This window comes from Phragmites australis, chromosome 15, assembly GCF_958298935.1.
Source record: "Phragmites australis chromosome 15, lpPhrAust1.1, whole genome shotgun sequence".
NCBI classification, from domain to species: Eukaryota; Viridiplantae; Streptophyta; class Magnoliopsida; order Poales; family Poaceae; genus Phragmites; species Phragmites australis.
In genome coordinates, this window is record NC_084935.1 from 5,991,260 (window position 1) to 6,014,020 (window position 22,761).

The 22,761-nt window shown below is 47.9% G+C and overlaps 3 protein-coding genes across 3 annotated transcripts; 2 read left to right on the forward strand and 1 right to left on the reverse strand.

The window, feature by feature from the left end:
- The first annotated feature begins 858 nt into the window (after positions 1 to 858).
- LOC133893025 (cytochrome P450 89A2-like) lies at positions 859 to 2,643 on the forward strand. The gene has a single exon (XM_062334001.1). It carries the CDS (start codon positions 890 to 892, stop codon positions 2,408 to 2,410), a length of 1,521 nt encoding a protein of 506 aa, XP_062189985.1. The 5' UTR covers positions 859 to 889; the 3' UTR covers positions 2,411 to 2,643.
- A 6,918-nt stretch (positions 2,644 to 9,561) lies between these two features.
- LOC133893386 (protein neprosin-like) lies at positions 9,562 to 13,494 on the reverse strand. The gene is made up of 7 exons (XM_062334391.1): positions 13,061 to 13,494; positions 12,247 to 12,333; positions 11,873 to 12,124; positions 11,591 to 11,755; positions 11,187 to 11,240; positions 10,886 to 11,032; positions 9,562 to 10,336 (listed from the first exon to the last, which is right to left on the reverse strand). Exons 1-7 carry the CDS (start codon positions 13,253 to 13,255, stop codon positions 9,959 to 9,961), a joined length of 1,278 nt encoding a protein of 425 aa, XP_062190375.1. The 5' UTR covers positions 13,256 to 13,494; the 3' UTR covers positions 9,562 to 9,958.
- A 7,838-nt stretch (positions 13,495 to 21,332) lies between these two features.
- LOC133893066 (uncharacterized) lies at positions 21,333 to 22,032 on the forward strand. The gene is made up of 2 exons (XM_062334038.1): positions 21,333 to 21,592; positions 21,675 to 22,032. The coding sequence occupies exons 1-2, from the start codon at positions 21,333 to 21,335 to the stop codon at positions 22,030 to 22,032; spliced, it is 618 nt and encodes a 205-aa protein (XP_062190022.1).
- Positions 22,033 to 22,761: the final 729 nt, after the last annotated feature.

Consider the following 22,761-nt stretch of genomic DNA (forward strand, 5'->3'; position numbering starts at 1 on the left):
TGCGCCAACACGCGGCGCCAACGCCAACGCCTCCCGCTCCATCCCGCACCACACCCGCGCCCGCGTCGACACGCGGCGCCAGCGCCCGCGCCGTCCCGCACCACGCTCGCGTCCGCACCGACACACGGCACCAACGCCTCCTGCTTCGTCCCGCGCCACGCCCGCGCCCTCCCGCGCCGCCCGTGCCATGCCGCGCCGACACGCGACGCCAGCGCCCACGCCCTCCCGCGCCAGCTCCCACCCACGCTGACCGACATGCGGCGCCGCGCCCTCCAGTGCGGTGGAGTGTGACAGTTCTGGGCCCGTGCTAGCCCGACCCGACGAGACCCATTGTGCATCCGTACCGGATCTAAACCTAACTGAAAGTGACTTAGACCAGCCCAAACCAGCATGAACAGTTTCTCAGACCATCCTAACATGACCCGAAAGGCCTAAGGTCCGAAGGAGCCGAGCCAGGCCGGCCCAACCGGCCCAAATCCCACCTCTAGCAATCACACCGCGCCCGCCCAGGGCTCCCGGAAACATGGATGCGTTGACGGACAGACAGGGCACGTGTAGAGCACGTGTTGGCTGGGCACGTGCATGTGTGTAACACGGATAGATTAGCCTGGTGAACAACCGTCCTTCGGCTACCGTATCTCAGACAAAACTCGGCAAGAATTATACCTGCAAATTTGTACGCAGAGTCTCATGTAAGATGTAACAGTATCGGACTCTTCGAATTCTCTGTGTCCGAGAAGATAACCATGTCCGAATCTTGTCCCACCTGGTTGTAGGAACACGGGACTCCACGTACTGAACCCGGCTATAAAAAGGAATCCCCGTTCTTCTCCTCTCCTCACGACGCCAACACGTCAACTAGAGATTAGTTTCGTAGCCAAAGAACGCCATGGAGACCTGGCTCCTCCTCGCCGGCGTCCTCCTGCTCTCCCTCCTTGCCCTGCGTCGCAATGCGAGGAGCCGCCGCCTGCCTCCGGGTCCCCCGGCCGTGCCGCTGTTCGGCAACCTGCTGTGGCTGCGGAACTCCGCGGCCGACGTGGAGCCCCTTCTCCTGCGTCTCTTCCAGAGGTACGGCCCCGTCGTCACGCTCCGGATCGGCTCGCGGCTCGCCATCTTCGTGGCCGACAGGCGCCTCGCGCACGCCGCGCTCGTGGGCTCCGGCTCCATCACCCTCGCCAACAGGCCGCAGGCCGCCACGAGCACGCTCCTCGGCGTAACCGACAACATCATCACCCGCGCCGACTACGGGCCCGTGTGGCGCCTCCTGCGCCGCAACCTCGTCGCCGAGACGCTGCGCTCGTCCCGCGTCAGGCTGTTCGCGCCTGCGCGCGCATGGGTGCGCCGCGTGCTGATGGAGAAGCTGCGGGAGTCGTCAGGGGACGACGCGCCCAACGTCATGGAGGCGTTCCAGTACACAATGTTCTGCCTCCTCGTGCTCATGTGCTTCGGCGAGCGGCTCGACGAACCCGCGGTGCGCGCCATCGAGGACGCCGAGCGCGCATGGCTCCTCTACATCTCCAGGCAGATGAGCGTCTTCTTCTTCCTCCCGTCCGTCACCAGGCACGTCTTCCGCGGGCGCCTCCAGACCGCGCTTTCCCTAAAGCGGCGCCAGAACGAGCTCTTCGTGCCGCTGATTAACGCACGGCGTGAGTACAAGCGGCAGGTCAAAGAAGGCCAGGCGCCCACGAGGGATACCATGTTCCAGCACTCGTATGTGGACACCCTGCTCGACATCACGCTCCTCGAGGATGGCAACCGCCCGCTCACCGACGACGAGATCGTCGCGCTCTGCTCCGAGTTCCTTAACGCCGGCACCGACACCACCTCCACAGGGCTGCAGTGGATCATGGCCGAGCTGGTCAAGAACCCGGCCGTCCAGGAGAAGCTCCACGACGAGATCAAGGCCACGTGCGGGGACGACGAGGTCTCGGAGGAGGCCGTCCACGGGATGCCCTACCTCAAGGCGGTGATCCTCGAAGGCCTGCGCAAGCACCCGCCGGGCCACTTCGTGCTGCCGCACAAGGCCGCGGACGACATGGAGGTCGGCGGGTACCTGATCCCCAAGGGCGCGACGGTGAACTTCATGGTGGCCGAGATGGGCAGGGACGAGAGGGAGTGGGAGAAGCCGATGGAGTTCTCGCCGGAGCGGTTCTTGGAGGGCGGCGACGGCGCGGGCGTGGACATGACAGGCACCAAGGGGATCCGGATGATGCCGTTCGGCGTGGGCCGGAGGATCTGCGCGGGGCTCAGCATCGCCATGCTGCACCTCGAGTACTTCGTGGCCAACATGGTGAGGGAGTTCGAGTGGACGGAGGCGCCCGGCGAGGAGGTGGTCTTCGAGGAGAAGCGCGAGTTCACCACCGTCATGAAGAAGCCGCTGCGCCCGCGCCTTGTGCCCAGAAGGAGCTGAACAGTGTGGATCTCGAGGTTCCCTGTGGTTAACTTTAGAGTTCAATAATTTTTTAGCTTTGGAGTGCACGCGTCATTTGTTTGTTTTCGGTATCGAGTTCATGTCAGCTCGTACTTAAAATTTGATGTGCAGTGACTACTTCTAGTTGCATGATAGGTAATCCTTAATGTCATTCAGTTAGCCTTAGGGTGTCAAATTAAAGTAAGGCATCTTTTTTCATCTGTACTAGTACAGTATGCACTGACATTCTTATCTAGGTTTTGGATTGATTTACTTTATCAAGTTCATGTGAGCTAGTGTTGGATCAGCCCCAGGATTACACACGCAAACTTGTGGACACGGCTGTCACAAAACACACGTGAACAGACCTGGACGTACAAACGAGGTTAGAGAGGAAATAACAGATCTAGAAGAAAACACACAATATTTGCCCGGAGTTTTTCTTTTCTTTTCAACTCAACTCACATCGCACGATCCTATGCTTTGGTTATACAGGCTAAGCACCAGTATACAGACTCGACTAAGACCTGCATGCAAGCCGAACTCATCTTCTGCTCCTACTAAAAACATGCCCATGCATGCCATACATACTCAAGCCAATACTTACTTATACTAACACTAGTGCTTTCCATATCTGACTAAGATTTCCAAATGATAAGATTAATTCCATATTCACCCCCATAACCTTATCGCTTCACATCAAAGTAGCTCAACGTCCTCTTCTACCAGAAACAATGCATTCTCCTATTTCTTCAACTTCTCGTATGCCCACTGGAAGTGATCATAATCATTGTAGTTGTAGCACCTCACTTTAGCCTTATTGAATTTCTGATTCTTGCCATCTTGGGCATCATTGCTGGAGGAGCCGTCACCACCATCCTTATACTCCTTAGCCCTCCATTGTTCTCGGGTGAGCAACATATACTCATCTTCATCATTCTGCATAGCTCTCTATTGGGCTTTGGTGAGCAACACATGCAACATCGTCATCATTGTCGTAGCCGCGTAACCTTTCTTCATACACCCGAAGCCTGCTAAAAACCTCCTCGACTGTCATGATCATGAGGTCACTGAATTGCTCGATTGAAGTGACGTTCTGCAAGAACTTGTTCGGTGTGGCTCTGAGGATCTTCCTTATTACATAAGGGTCCTCCATCTTGTCGCCGAGCCCATGAATCGTACTGATGATGAATTCATCTTCATAGCAAAAGTCAACCAACTCAATGCTCTTCATCCGCAAGCCATCTAGCTCTTCTCTGAGGGTTTGAACGTGAGCATCCTTGACGCGTTTGGCACCTTGGTACATCATCTTGATGCACTCCCATGCCTCCTTAGAAGTTTTCTTTTTGGATACTGCCCATAGCATCTCCTCCGGGATGCCTTGATAGATGGGGGTGAGTGTCATCTAATACTTCTTCATGTCCACCTTTTTCTTCGGGTCATCGTGCTCGACAACGTCCAAAATGCCTTGTGCACACATGAACACATTCATCTTGATCGCCCAGGTTGTGCAGTTGCTCCGCGTGAGCATCAAGTAATGTTGATAAAAGTTCAGTTATATAGTTTAAAACAAAAGGGGAACACCAAATTATGACTTTTGGACCTGGATGATACCTAAATATCTGAATGTTCAAAAGTTGGTGATTCCTGACTTTCCAAAGCTCCGTGGCACAAGCAGCAGAAACAGGTTGGCCAGATTAACTTGTCTGTTGAGTTGTCGGTCTGAATCGATGTGACAAGTGTACATTCTTGAATCTTGATGGGGAACAAGCCGCTGCATTCTTTATGCTTAGTTTTCGGCATTCTATTATTTAAAACTATGTTCATAAACACGTTCTCGAAAACTAAGTTAATAAACAGACTACATCATTCTCTACACAAAGCTTTGTTCGATTTGTTTCCTCTTTGTTTCCATGCGTCCAATGCAGAATCAAGAGAAATATAGTGCCAGTATGCAACAGCATGATATCTGGACTCCAGGCCAGCTGATATTTAAGGCACTGCAGAGAAGTCGTTAAAATATGCGACCATGAATTTTGTAAATCTATGTATAATTGTTGAGGTAGATCAAAGACTCACTGACACCACTCTACTCTTGACACAGATACCATGTGTTCTTGCATACATACAGGTGTATTCAACTTCAGTTGTAATGCTTCTGGCAGCAGTTGTATCTGTCCTTCTGTACATCTGCGCTTGTAATAAAAAGTTGTCTTGATTGGAGGCTTATGACCGTTGATCTAGTCTCTGGTGAACTCTTTCTGAATTTCAGGTGCTGTTTCTAAGCATTCTGATAGGGAGCCGCGACAGCATTTACGCTGAAGTGTAGATGGATATTCTTTTTGAAAGCCAATGTAGATGGATTATTGGGTGCACTACTAACATCATTGAACAATGATGGTGATGGAATCAATCCTATATCATCTGTTTGGGAGCGGTGAATCCCAAGTCCTGAATGATCTGAATCTGTTCCCGTAGCCAACTATGAACCTGCTACTTGCGTTGCAGAACTGAATAGGCAGTTTGCAACCTTAGAACGAGACGAACTTCAGTTGCAGCCAGCATCTGCAAGATGCAATAGCAGTACAAGGCCTGTTTTTGTAGCTTGGGCCTTGGGCTATTTTTGTGTCATTGTGGGGCTTGAGCAACGTGCACACTGTGCGCAGCGGGTTAGCGCGTGCATCGTGCGCGGCCAGGAAGCTAGCGTTTTGGACCGTAAGAGCAGCGGCCCACGTCGTGCTAGTCAGTAGACGCGACGGCACGACACTAGTACAGAACATATAGGTAGCGTTTTATCAATACCGATTCAATAATAATTGGTGTTGAAAATATATAAGTGTCGATTTTTAAAATCTCGTGCGCAAATAACAGCCGAGTAGATAAGAACCGGTGTCGGTTTCAACCATAAATCGGTACTAATAGTGATTATATCAATGCCAGATTATCAGTATCGGTTCTAGCCACGAATCATTATCAGTGCTGGTTCTAGTTACAAACCATCACTGATAATTGCTACTGTCACAACTCATCTTACAAAATTTATAATTTTTCACACGAAGTCAGATGGAAAAAAACTTTATATGAAAATTATAGCTCTCGACGAGATCTACAACTTTGTAGTTGAGTTTTTTTTTAATTTGAGGTCATTTAAATACCCAAATAATTATAATAAAGTTGCAGCAGTGGTCGATGACATCTCAAATTAAAAAATTCATAACTTCTTCACTCGAAGTCGGATAGGGAAAAACTTTATATGAAAATTGTAGCTCTCGACGAGATCTACAACTTTGTAGTTGATCATTTTTTTTATTTGAGATCATTTAGATATCCAAATAGCTATTCAAACGTTCGGTCAGAAGATATCAAAAGGATTTATTTTGCTACTATACTCACGAACCGGCAATAATTGAGATGATTAGAGGGGTTATACGTGTGCATAGGTTGTGAGGTCTTGAGTTTGAGTTTTAGTTGTAGCATGCGAGCGAATATCACGTGACTTTGTAAATATTAGGCGCGGTCGGGTGGGCAGCCTCTGGTAAAAAAAAAAGAAACTTTTTTCAGCCTAAAAAATGTTGAATCAAGACCGAGTATCAGTGCCGGTTGGAGATTTTCAGTGCCGGTTCCATACCCGGCACTGATAGTCAGTGACTATGAGTGCCGAGTAATCAGTGTCGGTTCAAAACCCGTCACTGATAGCGATTTTGAACTGGAACTAATGAGGTATTTTGGTGTAGTGCGAGACCGTGGAGATGCGCGTGGCATGGACTGCTACGTACCACACAGGGGAGTTGAGCGGCGCCTATGGAAGCTTTGTAGTGAATTTTTTATTTTTATATTTCAAATTTTTAAAATTAACAAATGTATTTGTCCATTTGAAAAAATTATAACTATAGGTGTTTGTCTCCCGTTAAAAGGGCGACATGCCATCTTTCCAACGGGCAACAGGTTGATGTGGCACGAGATCTGTTAACTATAGGTGTCAACAAGTAGTCTAATATAGCGTATGATTTATCGTCCGTTGGTAGGACGATAGATCTTATCACCTAATGAAAAGATGATAGCTTATTGTCACCTATTAAATGACCCGTTATTCGATTGATGGGCGATAGGTTTCTGGCTAGGGTTTGCGTGTTCGTTTGAAGGGTGATAGGAGGATGTGTAGCCATCGTGTCGTGGAATTAAATTTTAATCCTATTGGATCATGAGCCGCACCACATGTTATTTATTGGAAGGGCGACAAACATGCCTCTAAAATTGCTATTTTTCAGATAGACGTCTAAAATTATTAAATTTGAAAAATAAAAATATAGAAATTCGCTTTTTAGTCAGGGTGGCATGGGCAAAACGGGCGGACGGGCCGCGCGTGTGGCGTAGCATTCATGCGCGCGCGACGGCTGCGTGCGGCGTGCGTAGCCAGGTGTGTTCGTCGGGCTCAGCTGGTCACGTTTCGTGGCTTCTTGCTGACGAGGGGCGCGGGTGGCAACGTGGGAAGCCGGAGCCGACCCCCGTGCAGCGCGCCAAGCAACGTGCAAGGTGCAACGGCTGCCACCGCGTCGGCGGCTGGGGTTCCGGCCAACTTCCAAGCTCCAACGTACGCTCGTGCGCGCGGCCGGGGTCGAGCTCTGTGCTCCGTTCGCGGATGTTCCACTCGGGCGTTACAGGGTTGCTGTTGCCTCGACACGATCAAGCTCGTCCGTTTCGAGTCGCCAATAATTTCAGCCGCAGATGCTACAAAATATGCTAGCTCGTGCCACACGATGGGCGTTTCGCAGCGGATGGTGTAAACTGCGGTAGCTCGCCCCAACCATTGGAGCCATTTCGTCCCCTTCAGAAAAATCTGGGAAGCCCTGCCTCGCCATGCACGCTAGCAGGTGGCTGCTGTTTATGCAGACTAAAAACATACATGCAGCGTTGAACACGTTGAGACCGTCCATGGATCGTTACTGCATTTCATGAGACGTCTAATCCGCTCCCCTGTGATGAAACCAAGACTGTGGGCTGGGTCAAGGGGAAAAGAAAGGTAACGTTCAATAAGACTGTGCCAAGTAGAAAGACGACGAGCTTTATGCCAAACTGGTAAAGCACAAGGGACCAGCGTATAGCCCTCTTCTGCGACGTGATGTGTCCTGTTCATCTTATTATGGCATTTTCTGGAAAGCTGGCAGCCTACCATTACCATTGGCCACAGGGAGGATCATCATCCTGTTAGGAAATAGCGTACTAGTTCCTGTACCGTATCCACCATGCTTTCTTTCATGTAGCATATTCAGCAGCGTATTGGTACAGGATATTTGGAGATCGTTGATTGATCGGTTGTTGCCTATTGTAACAGATTGTATTCCTAGTTTGTTGTACGTCTCATGTAATCTCTAATGATCTATATAAAGAGCTGAGGTCGCCCCTGGTTCAGGTGCGGCGTAACACTAAGTTTGTTACGTCCTACAGAGTGCAGAGAGCAGAGTATACTATGGAGTCTTTGCGCTTCGAACCTGGTATATATTATGAGTGTATACTATGGAGTCTTTGCCGCTTCAAACCTGGTATATATTCTGAGTAAGGAGTAACTAAGTGTAGGAACTAAAGTTGTAGACTTCACATGATTTGTTGATCATATATAGCGGCAACTAATACCGGTGCAACGAAGTGGTTCAGAAAATCAGAACCTTGCTTCCAGTAACCTGGTTAGGTTACAAAAAGAGCAGCAAAATACAGTTAGCCTCAAAGCACAAAACAAAGAACAGACATACATGTACTGGCAGGAAGAGGCCGGTAGCCGGTAGGTGGGAGATACTACAAGGGAGGGAAAGGCACAATCTCTTTTCGAAGAATCTCAAACAAGGCAAGTACTGATGAAAACCGCAGGGGCCTCTGTCCGCCGGGCAAACCCATGAACCGCGAAAGCTGTCCAGCCCATCATCCTTCATCCATGCATCCTCTCCTAGCCCTAGTTGCCGAGATAGCAGTCAGCAGAGTGAGGCAGTGGCTCAGTGAGGCACAGAGCTCTGCAGCGAGAGCAATGGCAGTATGCAACGCATGCATGCCATGCACGTCCTGGACTTGGTTGGTGTAGTTATTTCCGCGCGAATCCATCCAAAGAGGAGCAGGGGATCCTGTTTCCCATGTGAAGGCGTAGTTGTTTTCTGTATGCCCTTTGGTGAGAGTCTGGCGCCGCGGTGCGTGCCCGTGAGCGGCAGGCATGTACGTTCCAAACTGATGTGACGGATGGATCCGTGGTGAAGGGAAAGAAATCCTCGTGTTGCCAGGATAATTTCAGTAATTTGATTTGATTTACCGTCGTTCCTTCTGTTGCGTTGCTTGAAACGCCTACATTTTGTAGTAGAAATTTAACGAGAACAGGTGTAGTTTCTACAAGAATTAAGGTCTCTTCGGAATGCGGGAATTTTCCTAGATTTACACGGGAAAGGAACTGTTCTTTTTCTCAAGTTTCTGCAAAGGTGTTTGTAAATTGATGTGTTCCAAACGATCCAAAGGGAATTTCCATATGCTGGTGATTTGATTGTAAATTTCTTGGCACAGATGCGTTGCCAATCAACCAATTGACCAAATACCCGTTGGTGCATTGCAGCTGGACTCAATTTTATCCACCCTAAATGCTTCATCAACAAGGATGGTTGACTTTATTTTGGAAAGGAAGGATGGTTGACTAGTGAAGGATGAGTTTTATCTACGGCAACTAGTGAGAGATTGGACTGGATGCCACCACCAAAGCACTAAAACACTTCATTAAAATAGGGGTCAGAATCCAACCCAAGAAACACCACCAAAACGTCAAAAGTTTGGCACCGCACAATACTGCTAGTACCAATCAGCAGCAACCACCATGTCCTCAGCATTTTCGTCGAAGCAATGGTGCTTGCAGTGTTGCTTGTAATGTGAATTCCACCAGCTGACCTAGTGGCACCTTCAAAATGAAAGACTCAAGTCCAGTCTCCAGCACCATACTTACATGTTTAAAATCACCCACATAACACTTTTCCAGGCGACTCAGTGGCCACCTAACTTGGCACACGAAAAGTTGGCATCTTTGCACATCTTCCAACAGCCAAATACTTGATTACCCATTTTTCATCAGAACAGGAAAAAAAAACATGGTCGTACAAGGATAAGCCAGGCTCACAAACACCAAAAACTTAAACAAATTCAACTCAACTTGACAAGCAGCTCCAACAAACAGCTTGAAGGCATTGGGGGGGGGGGGGGGCAAAATTATTTGACAGACACAAGGCATAATACAACTCAAACAGGCTTGTTTCTCTTTAGAAACTTGACCACATCACACTCCTCCCTAGAGCCAGATGACCAACATCTCTCTCGATCTCTGAGGCAGAGAACAAATTCACATGTCAAACACACTCACCTAGAAGTTAATAAACTAGGGGTAGAAGTAAAAAAAGTAAAACGAAACCGAAACCAAGACCAAAACCAAAAAAATAAAAAGAAGAAGAAAATGAGGTAGTATAAACTAATTTACTGGATGATACAGGTGTCAAGGGGTGTTAGGGCCCTGAAAGGTGCTCAATTTTTTTGCTATGGGCAGTTAGAGTTCTTCCCGGGCCCGCCATAGTAGAAGTACGTGCCCCAGTCGCCATTGTTGCCGTTCTGCACGTCATAGCAGTTGGACTGCTCAGTGAACGAGCCAACGCCCCTTGGCGCCTTGAGATTGTTGGACGAGTCCACCACCTGGATGTTCCTGAAGTAGCTGGACTTGCCGAACCCTTCCTCGGGGAAGTGGCCGCTGCCCATTTGTGTGGAGGTGTGGCTGCCGTCAGGCTCCGAGTTCACCACCTCGCCGCCCCACTCGATCATGGAGGCGCTATCTGCCAGGTAGGAGAAGAGGAAGGATGGCCAGTAGCCCAGAACATAGTCGTTACCGAACTGCAACCACCAGTTGCCCTCCTTTGGGTCCTGCGAAACAGCAATTTACGGGCAAATTCAGCAGATAGGATAACGATCTCAGAGAATAAAGTTGTAGGTCCCTTTTAGTGCTACTATCATGCATGCAACAAAAGAAAGTTTATCTGTTCTTCCTTATATGCACTATGGAAAGGTCCTGCCCTTCGATGAAAATGACTTGCAAAATGCAGACTTCTCAGTTTTTCAGCAAACTTTCGGGATACACGGGGAACAAGATCTTGTTGGTTATGCAAGGGGTGGAATAACAAGATTTGCCTAGCAAAAGAGCCAGATTTGCAATATTTCCTTGCCGAAGTTCAAGATGAAGATTCTTGTGGAAATTTGTTCATTAACAGACAAGTCAAGTACGTGCATGAGGACAACAGTGACTCAGTGAGTGACTGAGTGTGTCCACAAACAGGCCAGAGCCACAGTTGTAGCCTTGACTTAAGCCTGAAGGCGCCTTAAGAAAGAACAAGAAACAGGTCGGCACAGATTCTCTGGCCCCATCCATGGATTTGATTTTGTACGCTCAGCATGTGAGAGCTTTTTGTATGTTACCTTCCAGACCAAAATATTAATGTCATATTGGGAGCCACCATAGTTGGATATAGGGAAGATGCTGGCGCCCGTGGCGATCTGATTGTTTATCTGGATGAATCCTGAGCACAGTAGGTTGTAACATCCTGTTGCTTGATACGCATCGCTCTACAATATTCCACAGCAATACAAAATTAGCATTTTTAGGCCATTCCTCCAACTGAATAATCAAAAGATAGGGATGTAGATCGAAACAAAAGACAAAAATAAGCTTTAAAAAACTACAGATGAAGAATAAAAAGGAATGTGAAGTTTATCTTACAGTCCAGTAGGTGAAGAGTCTAGTGTTGTTGTCCCCATACAGGTCTGGGCTAACCTGCAATTTCATAGAGAGCATAGCCATAAGCTACAATGAAAGAGACTGCGCAACTTAGTCCACCATTACAGCATGCTTAGCTCCTAAAAACAGTACTGCTAGCACAGCTCATGGAAGAAAGAGAGAAAGAAAGAAGCTCTGTGCGAATGGAGAATCTAGTCTACCTCCTACTCATGTAATGGCCGCTTTCAGCAGTGCTCATATCATCATTGCAACACAGAGAGATTATTGACGCATGTAGGGAGAAATAATGAGCGCATGGAAGAAGAACAAGAATGGAAGCTGCAAGGCAGCATTTAATAGAACTTTTTATGAAGGCGGGTTTAATTTTCCCCCCTCTGATGCCTCACCTGCCATCCTGCTTCAATGCTGTTGAGATCCTGCCCAAAGGAACCCCCCAAGATCCAGAGCTGAGACAGGCTGAACTCATTGCCCTGCTCAATCTTTGGTTGCCACACATTGATGGTGGCCTTGGCTCCATAGTACTTATCCCCCTCCACATATGCAATGGCATGCTGCTCCATGGGAGAGCACACAAGGTTAAATGAGCAATTTCAGTGACAATAATAATCCAAGAACAAGATTAGTACTAATACGAGGGGCTATGATTCTAGAATGAAGCATTTTACTACCTGGTGGCCACTCTCGTTGAGCATGTCAGGATCAACAGACACGGGGTTTGGGGTGCTCCTGTGCCTCTTCTTGCCATACCTCCTGACAGAGCTGGCCCTCAGGACATCCTCCTTCTTAGTCCTCCTGATTGGAATGGTGTTCTCCGGGCACTTGCCGTTCTGATGCCACATTTGGGTGATTATCTGGGTGTTCTGCTGCGATGCAACCTTGGACTCATCATACAGGCCTTCTGGGTGGTAAGCAGGCCGCATCTGAAAGGTGATGATGGAGGAGCACCATTGAGTGATATCATGATACATGTAGGGGAGAAGCACTGCAGCTAGTCTGCACCCAACAGTCTAGTGAAAAGGGCAATGGGGCTGGAGAGAGGAACCTGGATGGTGTGGTTCTTGAGGAAAGGGTGGTCGAAGGCAGGCTGGTTGGAGATGTGCACACAGTCTATGATGTCTCCATCTGGGCTCTGTGGATTTCTTAAAGTCAGGAGTTGCAACAAAGCAGAACAATGAGAAAAAAAATGTGCTAAATTTAGGACAGGAATAATTTGAGAGGGACATGCAAAAATTTTAATTTCTTGTTAGCAAAAATAAGGCAATCTTTATATCTAAAGCATTGGTTTCAGGACAGAAACTCGAGACAGAGAAAGAAAGGAAAACTTGGAAAATTCCATATCCAATCAATGCAACACTGAGACGATCCACAAAATATTAATGTAGCAAACTACACAGGTAGTATTTCCGCATGTAAGAAACAACAGAATCAAAATGTATTGCTCCAGAAAAAGGACTCCAGTTCTCCTCCAAAGAAAGGAAAGCGAACAAAAGCAAGCATATTTCCCTTCAAGTTCAATGCACCAAAGGAGCACATGCACCCATAAAATTTCTCTCAAAAGCCAGACCTTTCCTCCCACAACGAAAGAAAGCCGAAACCCAGTGCATGGATGGTCCATGAGGAACAGCCATTCAACCCTTCCAAAGCGACGAAGTGGACCAAGCAAAGCAGCTCATCGCGAGCACCCAGAAGAACCCTCCCTCAAAAGGGCAGCTTTCTTCAACTTGACATTGCAAATGCAGCACCTTTTCCCATGGATTCCCTCCCATAAACGAAATCTTTGACAGGGAAATCGAAACACAAGAGCGCAACAAAGCTGAACGCGGGCCGTGTTGAGGGAGGAGATGGGCGATGGGTACCTCAATGCTGGTGAGCGGCGCCTTGTTGAGCCGCTTGAGGTGCTTGTGCACCTGCCGCTGCCGCAGCAGCTGCCGCCGCCGTTGCAGCGACCTCTTGGCATTCCCCGCGCCCACTTCGGCTCCCTCGGCACAGGCCAAGAAGAGGAACGCCGCCGCCACGGCGAGCACGAACAAGAACGCCCGCGCCGCAGCCATGGACACCTAGCAAGCACGCGCTTGTTGGCCTCCGAGCGGCTACCCGAGCTAGCGAGAAGACGGCGCTTTTCCTCCTCCGGTAAAAAAGAAAGGGAAAATAGGAGGGCACGGGGGAACGGAAGGGGACGGGCCGGCGCACTTAAAAATCCGCCCGTTGGTGTCGTTTTTGCCTCGGCTGCCGCGCCCGCTGCTCTGCCCTTTTCTCTCAGTTCTCGCTGTCGCTATCGCTGCGTAGTGAGTACGGGGGCAGGGAGACGGAGAGACGGGCAGGGCGTCGTGGCGTTTATAGGCCGGAGATGAGACGGTCAGACGGCCCACCGCGGCGGCGTCGTCCGCGCGGTCGGGTCGGGCTCGGAGTCGTGCCGCGCGTGCTGGGCACAGGGGACGGACGACCCTACGTGGAACGGAAGTCTCGGTGCGTGCAGGCGTTCATGGTGGGCGCGCGGCCCAGTCTCTGGTCACGGGACGTGCAATGTCAGTGCCGCCGGCACCCGCGCACGTCAGGTCAGCGGCGGTTCGGTAATTTTCGTCGTCTCAAGGAAGGGGAGGGATGCCGATGCTACGTGCATCGTACCGTGTCGGACTGGTCCGCGTGTGCTGGCTGTGCTGCGTCCGTACCGGTCGCTCACCTCCCTCGTGTAACAATTTCTACGTGGAACGGTATGGACTATGGAGTCACGTGGGATATTAGGCGACGCGGCAAATTGTAAAATTTATAGTTATAAGATTTTCATTTCTTGGCAGTTCGTATACTCTCTTAGTATATCGTTTTCAGTGAATTAGGGCTCCAAGAATTGTTGAACCTGAGTGTTATAGAGTATATTTGGTAGTTAGTATTTTTAATCATGTACAGTTATATGTATTGAAGAGATTTTGCATCCTCAAATCTTTGTACTCTATCTATACCGTTCGAGAGACTAATGCAATCCATCCATAATCTCACGTAATCTATTCTTCTTACTCAATGATATCACGAGTTTAGGTTAACTCTAGCCTATCAGCTTTCGCACCACACGCCCCTGGGGAGATTGATCTCCATAATCTTCGTCGGGTAGCGTCGCTCATACCTAGGGTTCGTACCGTCAATCGTGTCGATCAGTCGCCCTAGAGAGTTTTTTACTGACCCGTTAATCAAGTTTTTCTCTCTCGTCGGTCGTTAATCGATGTTTCTCTTTGGTTTTTCTGATCCAAGATCGGTTTGCATCCCCCGCCACCTGTCGTCTTCACGTCTCTACTTCGACCTTGGCTTAGACACCGCACCGATTTATCCACTTGCATGGTGCAGCAGGTCGCGCGGCGTCCTCCATGTGCTCCGGACTGATGCTCCACGCGCGTATATCCCGTCTTCACGCTGCATCGTCACCTGCACATCTCCGACTTTGACACATCATGTCGTCTGTCGCATTGGATCTGTCCAATCCGTGCCACGGCTCACGCCACTTGTCTCCACGCGTCGTCGTGACTCGGCCATGACTGGACTCTGCTCATCTCCATCCATCGATACGCACATTGCCCATCGCGTAGGTTGTTCACACCATCACCGATCTAGTCCTCTCGACTAGGTTGATACGGCCTCTCGACCAGGCCTCTCGCTCGTCTTGCACGCGCCATCGCTAGTAGTTGCCGCCGGTTTGTCATCGTCACCTCCACTTGGGACTCTCTACCTTGACCACCTCGCGCGCCCTCAGTCTAATCCACCGTTTACGTGCGGTTCGTCCCGGCTGATCGGCATTGGCTCCCGTCCCCCTCGTCCTCGAATACGCACGTCTTCCTGAGCACCGGGGCTACCACTGCATTGCCTTCAGGCCATAGTGTTGCTGCTTGTGGCCGTGCCTCCGCAGTGCCACCATGTCCTCCTTGGCACAATCCAGTCGAACGGAGGATCTCACCGTCACCCTACATTGCCGTCCCGCGAGCCACGATGCTTTGGCTTATCGACGCCCCCTCTTTGGCGTGTCATCGCCTCAGTCATTGGCGCCCTTGGTATTCGTCATGTTGTTCGGGTGTTCTTAGCTGGTTTCTTCGAGCACCATCACCACGCTCTCTCGGACACTAGCGTCGCCACTCCAGGACACTGGTTCGGCCTCCCTCTACTGCCTTCATCCAAGCACAACCTCATCGCCAACGTTGCAGTCTCCTCCTCAACTACTTCATCTACTCCGGGAACCGCGAGCTGCATCAACACTCTTCTCCTCGCCGCTCTACGCATCGCAATCGTCAAGGCCTTCTCTGCTGGTCTCTCAGACACTGACGCATGGTTGGGCTCCCTACCTTCGCGCATTCGGTATTGACAACATCGGTACGTGCCTTTGTCCCTAACACGTTCTCGGGCCTGACAAACCCAATGCACACCTCATCCTCGACGGCCATCGATTGTGTCGACATCGGCATTGACCTCTTCTTTTACGGTTACCTCATCTGCATCACCTTCTTCTTCACTCGGGCCTCCCTGCGCTCGTCACCATGGCGCCTTCTTGCCCCCATGGCTTCAAGTGTGGCTTCCTCGTCAACGGCAACCCCGACTACGGCTACGTCGACCATGGCTATCTCGTGCACGGCATCATCGACCACGGCTACTCGCCTTGCTCTTGCCTACCTCTACATCGGCACAAAGGTCTACCATCCGCATAAGTTACTCATCGGTTTCCACTCCAGTCGCAACACCCGCAACACTGTGGCATTACGACTACAATGCTACCGCTAAGACTGAAGGGATGTTAGAGTATATTTGGTAGTTATGATTTGTAATCTCGTACTGTCATATGTATCGGAGAGGCTTCTTGCTCCCTAAGTCTCTATACTATATTTATACCGTCCGAAAGACTCAATGCAATCCATCCATAAATCTCATGCAATCTATTCTTCTTACACCGAGTATTTTTATCTCTAAAAATTCTTCTAGCCGGACGTTTGAGTTGGCTATTATATTCGTATTTTATACTAAAAATAAAGACATAAACCATCTTATTTTATCTTACAAACTCCGGTAAAGCTTGCAAAATAGGCTTGTTAGCTGACTAGCAAATGTTCTTTTCGCATGCAGTGGGATGCATTTTGGATGAATCTATTATAACTAATGAGTTCAGAATTCACTAATGCTGCGCTGTTCCATTCCTTGTACAGAGTGAACTTGCACTCCATTCGATTGGATTCCTGGTGCTCAGCCTATGAAGCCCAGTAAAAGCTGTTCATCTTGAACGAGTACTTGGTTCACCGCGTAAAGCTCAGCGCCGCATCCCCGGCAGGCACTGCATATTCACGCACTGGTCCACCACGTGCCGGTGACGGCACGGTGATACGGCTTTGCTATTTCGGTACGTGTGGAGTGCGGTATCAACGAGCACCCAAAATCACGCCGGAATTCACAGCGTATCTTTTAGAACGGGCCGGACTTTGGTCGATCTTCAGAGAAACGTTGGCGAACAGCCGAACAGAGCCACACGATGCTTTCAGACTCGGATGCGGTTTCAACGTCAAGGATTTCGCATTGCGGACCCGCGGTTTACCCGACCTACCACGGCCACGGCCAGCGGGCATAGGATTTCAAGGTCCACCACGCTGACGCGACCGGCCGGGCTGCAGCCTAGAGAGCAGCAACAGACGACACCGAGGCTGACTCAACGCAAACCGATGCCAGCTGCTTCCTGCTACTCATCACGCACCAGCGCTTCTCTGGATTCACGAGCGAGTTTAGATGCATGTTCCGTCTTTGTTTAGTGTAACATGTACTAGTACATCTACACTCCTTCAGCCTTGCCTCTCATCCCTTGTGTAAGACCATCTAACTCTTTTCACGATGCGCCAAATGCAAGTTCATCAACAACTTATATTTGGAGGTGTGAGTATACCACATGCCCACTAAGGATCAAACCTTATGTTTATTTCTTATGTGTCTTAACAATGTAAATTTTTTTTTATGGTAGGTAACATATCTATTGACAGTGAGGCGTGGTACTGACTTTGCCGATCTTTGAGCCCCTCATCTCAGGTCTTCAGTAGGCAGGTGTGAGTGCGGCGTATTATGATGTAAATATGTGTGTGCGTCTAAGAATTGTACTGATGTTTCTTAAAAAATTGTTCACCAACAACTTAAGACTTTTTTTACCTCTATTATTTTGCCCCTATATAAATACATCTAATCAATGGAGTAAACAAGTCAATCACCTTAATAATGATAATGAATGAGGAGCAATAGAGATTTACATAATCTATCTTAACTAGCAAGGTGTCTCGCACTAATAGCGTGGTTAGTCTCGTTGTAATATTTTGTCACAATAACTTTGATTAAAAATTATATTTTGTCACAATAACTTTGATTAAAAATTAGTCTATCTAGTTTTTTTATAAGGTTAGTGTCATTTAGTTACAAAACACATAAAACTAGAAGAAGAAATAAAAATTATATTAGTGAAAAAAATTATTTATGCTCTAAACTTGTAACCGAATCATATATTGATTCGATTCGTATATGTTTGATCAACTGTCAAAACTGTGTCAGGTGTAAGGAGCCTAACCAAATCAGAATAGTTTTGCCTTGCCTTGCCTGCATGTTGTGCCTTGTTTGCTTGATGTGACGACCTTGAGTTACACGATGTTTCTTAATTATTATTTTAGTAAGTATTCTCAAAGTTTTCATTATTATTTTTTGAATTGTAGCTATTTATTAATTGTATTTTCATATGGACTCTTTATTTAGAAATTTGATTTTTATAATAATTTAATTTTTTATAAGACTATATTTGGTATGAATCCTTATTTTTCTATTCTAACCTCAATTTTAATTATTATTAATTTATTTTATTTTGACTATTTATTTAGATATTTTGCTTCCCAAACCGTATAAAAATCAAACTACTAGTTTTTCATAATTTTTAATTTCAAATTTAGGTATGTATTAATCATATTTGATATGTACTCTTTGGTTTCCGAATTTAGCTATTTATTAAGATATGAGCTTTTTGGTTTAATCTACACCATTGAATGTTTATAATAATGAATAGTTTAGATCATTTTTTCTGATTAACATAGTAATTTTATAATCTTAAAAGTGAACGTGATAGTTTCTTTTTTTTCTCTTAAATAATTATATAATAGATTCGTGTGCATAAGTCCAAATGGACTTGTATAAGGGATCAGAGGAAGTGGCCCTCGTGTTTATGAATTCAGAGCTGTTCAGCTTAGAAAGTTCAGGCTAAAGGACATCAAACTCTATTAGTTCGACATTTTTTTTCCCACGACACAGAACAATCTCTCGGGTCCTTCCATCTCATTCTAATCAAGCCAACCAAAGGCAAGAATCCAAGGCTAACCACCGGCTGATCGATCGATCATCGGTTGGCCACTTGAACGATTCTCACGTCCCCATCGCAACAACCTTCTATGCATTATGTGCGCAGTCCAATGGAGGTTCATCCATGCCCAGTCTATCCATCCACTGTTTTGCAACCTTCTATGCATTATGTGCGCAGTCCAATGGCTGTCTGCAAGCGTGCTGACTGCCGAGGAAGATGGTCTGATGGGTGAGTTCGAGCTAACTGCGGCGAGTGGGCATGTCTGATCGTGGCTGTCCATGCACTGATACAAAATTGCTTTTCTGAACAGAAGATGTCAGTGGCACGCACTTGGTCGGATCAAAGCGCTGCATAATGGACAGGGATAAGGCCAAATGACCAGCTGAAGAGCATGGACTGTTCGTTACAAGCTAATGGCAGGGATAAAGCCAAATGGCCAGCTGAAGAGCATGGACTGTTCGTTGCAAGCTTATGGCCTTTTCAGACTTTGGGGAGTTGGAAAGAGGCGCAATTTATCGTTACGAGTGTAATCAAACGGGATGGCAGTTGAAAGGTGGGATCTGGGATACAATGGCCAGCTTGGGTTTTTATTTATTTTACAACGAAACACTCCCCAAATAAAGAGGATGAGAAACTACGTAAGATCAAACAAAAAAGGCGTTTGCACATAACAACACATTACACCTCTAATATGCACAAGACAGTTTGGATTTTTATATTGGGGGAATTTGTGGAAGCTGACATTATTGTTATAATCTACTAGTATATTAGTAGCACGCATTGATCCACCAGACTAATAGTTTGGTCCTCTATATGTTAATTGCACTGGTCCAGGAAATTTAGGTCCTGTAATAGTTTAGAGAGCACAGACTCATTGGCTATTTTCAGAAAGAAATGCGCAAATTCATCTATACTTTAGTCATCAACACCCAAAAAAAAAAAAGCAAATAAAAACACTAACACAATTGCTGCTCAGTTTGCCTATGTAGAAACGGAAGAAAACATGGCTATCAGTGCGTCTGCTGCCAAGTGATCATGTCGTCCTGCCGTCGCCGAAGTGCTGGCCAAAGAGAAAGCACCCCCTCGAGATCGATCAGCCCGACTAGGAGCAGAAACCTGGCACGCAGGCAGGCCTGCAGGATCTCCCTTAGCCTGCTCAGGAGAAAGGAAAATCCTCGTCAAATTTGAACTGGATGCCAAGCCCAAAAGCTGGAACACTTGGCCCCGGCCGCTCTCATCGTCGCTGCAGAAACTCGAGCACCTCTGCCTCTGCGACTCACGCATCGCCTGAGGCTTACGCGGGCAGCTTCTACTCATCAGACCACGTCGCTGCGCGCCGCGTCTAGGGCTTGTTCTCGTAGGATGCGTAGGCTTTCTTTAGCTCCTCGCATGCACTTGCCATTCGCTGTCGAGTCTTCCTACTCCGACCGGTATACCTGCACGGACAGTTCCATGCTTGGTTTTGCATGATGAAACGCTTTCAGGAACAGAATGATGGTGCTTGCGCCGCGGCTTAGACGAGGCACGAGAGACGCGGCTTTCGAGGCTCCAGGGAGACCAATCATGCTGAGAACATGCCGCGTCCGGCATTCTTTGATAAAGAAAACTTTATTAATTTTTATTATCATAATAGGAGGGTATAACCGTATAAGAGTTTATTTCTAATTTTTATATTATCATGATGCACACAACCTAGTAGACAAAAAGAAAAACAAAAAATGACAAGAAAAACTCATATAAAAGGGGACACATGTAACAATCGACATCAAGATGCGACGTAGAGACGTATCATGTATCTTTCTCCTTGTACAAAGGAGGCTCGAGCAGTGGCAGTGCCTTTTTCTTGTACGTTTTCAGGCAGAGGACGCAGTTTGTTTGCAGTTTTCGCAGTGCATGCTGCCTGGGCGCGTTCATGGATGATGCTACGATCCTGCCCTCCCTGCAATATACCTCTGCATGGATGGAACACCAGAGAGTTCTCCAAGCTAGTTGCACAAGCATGTACAGAGAATAGAGTAGTTGCTTGGGGCTTGATCGGCTGATGGTCCTTTTGAACCTCTGTTTGTCAGGAATAATGCCAGTTCGAGAGGAATGATGAATTGGTTGAAAGAGATGGGGGAGCTGCTTCGGAGTTCTTGATCGAGCCACATGCATGCTTAAAGTTGGTCCACAGTTTATCTTACCCCACGTTCAGTTCCTGTCTGATGTTTGAGTTTTTTTTTTTAGGAAATCAAGCGAATTTGCCTCATAGGGCCATCTCCAACAGCAACTATAAAAATTCATCATCTAAAATACTATTACAGTATCCACTATCACTATTGCAGCATCCCTCATTCCCTCAATCTTCAACAGAAACTCTATATATCATCCACTATCTTCTCTTTTCTATATTAAAATATTTTATGCCCAACCACCATAACCGCCGTAGCAGCATCGGGTTTCACCTATTCCCGTTGCAACCGGTATTGATGGGCACGGTTAAAATTAGTGGTATGAAAAAATTGCATTTGTTCGGGAAAAAATAAATATTTGTTCGGCATATTTTTTGTCAGAGCTAATTTTTTTCGCCCATGCAACTACGCAGTCAAAAATGATTGTTTGCAACGTATGAAACGGTTGTGACTTGCACTGCAATTTAGCTTGCAGAGGAAGGAAGAAGCAGTCTTGCCGCGGAAGCCTCACGAGTAGTGGCTTGTAGGGGAAGAAAATGCGGTGGATTCTGTCACAAGGCTCAGCATCTCACTATATATATGAGGCTGAGGTACTCTCACTTGCAAGCCAGCCAAATGGATCATTGTTCAGCCTGGAAGCAGTACTTGAGAGACCTGTGTTTCTCCAATGATTATTTCGATGAGGAAGATGATTTGGTCTTAGCGACTCTCAGCGCCTGGCATGCGGACGGGGAGGCATCACACCGAGGGCCGTGGGGCGGTTCAGTGCCGGGTCATCGGCGTATCCACCGGAATCGACTGGAGGGCCACAATAGGTTGTACAACGACTACTTTGCGGACCCCACGGTGTACCCCGACTACATTTTCTGTTGCAGGTACAATTGTAAACAGTAGTTGTCGTGTGTAAGTATTATGTACAGATGATGTGTGAGGTGGTAATGCTCGGTGTTCATGCAGGTTCAGGATGAAACGCGACCTTTACTGCAAGATTGTGCAGGCGGTTGAGGAGCATGACCCGTGGTTCCAACAGAGGAGGAACGCTGCAGGCGAGCTGAGGCTATCCTCCTTGCAAAAATTTATTGCGGCATTCCGTATGCTAGCATACGATGCTCCTGCAGATTCTCTGGATGAATGCATCCGGCTAGGGGAGAGCACCATCATTGAGAGCATGAGGTGGTTTGTTCGTGCTGTCGTCGAGGTGTTCGGTGATGAGTACCTCCGTGCTCCGAACGAGGAGGACATTGCTCACTTGCTTGATATCAACCAGCGAAGAGGGTTTCCCAGGATGCTGGAAAGCATTGACTACATGCATTAGAGGTGGAAGAACTGTCCGACGGCGTGGTCGAGTTCTTTCACCGGCCATGTCAACACATCGACAATCATTCTAGAGGCAGTGGCATCGTAGGACTTGTGGATTTGGCATGCCTTCTTTGGAATACCAGGTTCTCTGAACGACATCAATATGCTGCACCGTTCACATCTCCTCGATAATCTTGCTGCTGGCGAGGCACCCAAGGTACAATACTCCATTAATGGACACCATTACACAATGGGGTACTACCTTGCAGACGGCATCTATCCGGAGTAGGCTATGTTCGTGAAGCCCATACAATCTCCAGTTGGGAGGAAGCAGCAACACTTCGTGGTTCAACAAGCGGCAGCACGAAAGGATGTCAAACGGGCCTTCGGAGTCCTGCAGTCCCGGTTTCCCATAGTCCGGGGAGCAGCGAGGTTCTGGGATCAGGAGACCCTTAATGACATCATGACCGCCTGCATTATCATGCACAACATGATAATTGAAGATGAGAGACCGGATGGGGAAGTCGAACACGTGTACGAGGGTGCTGGTGAGGATGTGGTGCCGTCGCACGCCGCAACCCCCCCCCCCCCCCCCACTGCAAGCATTTATCCAAAGGTATGGTGATATAAGAAGCAGACCGGGTCATCAGCAACTCCGTGACGATATTGTTGAGCATCTCTGGCAACTCCACGGAGGAGAGTAGTATCAACCTCTTGTAGTTCGATCAATAACATGCTAAGTAGT

Coding starts and splice junctions, on each gene's coding strand:
- LOC133893386 (XM_062334391.1), bottom strand. CDS start 13,255: ATGGCTGCGGCGCGGGCGTTCTTGTTCGTGCTCGCCGTGGCGGCGGCG. Junction 12,334..13,060: donor CGCCGCTCACCAGCATTGAG/GTACCCATCGCC, acceptor AGAAATCCACAG/AGCCCAGATGGAGACATCAT. Junction 11,033..11,186: donor GACTCTTCACCTACTGGACT/GTAAGATAAACT, acceptor GGAATATTGTAG/AGCGATGCGTATCAAGCAAC.
- LOC133893025 (XM_062334001.1), top strand. CDS start 890: ATGGAGACCTGGCTCCTCCTCGCCGGCGTCCTCCTGCTCTCCCTCCTT.
- LOC133893066 (XM_062334038.1), top strand. CDS start 21,333: ATGGATCATTGTTCAGCCTGGAAGCAGTACTTGAGAGACCTGTGTTTC. Junction 21,593..21,674: donor GACTACATTTTCTGTTGCAG/GTACAATTGTAA, acceptor GTGTTCATGCAG/GTTCAGGATGAAACGCGACC.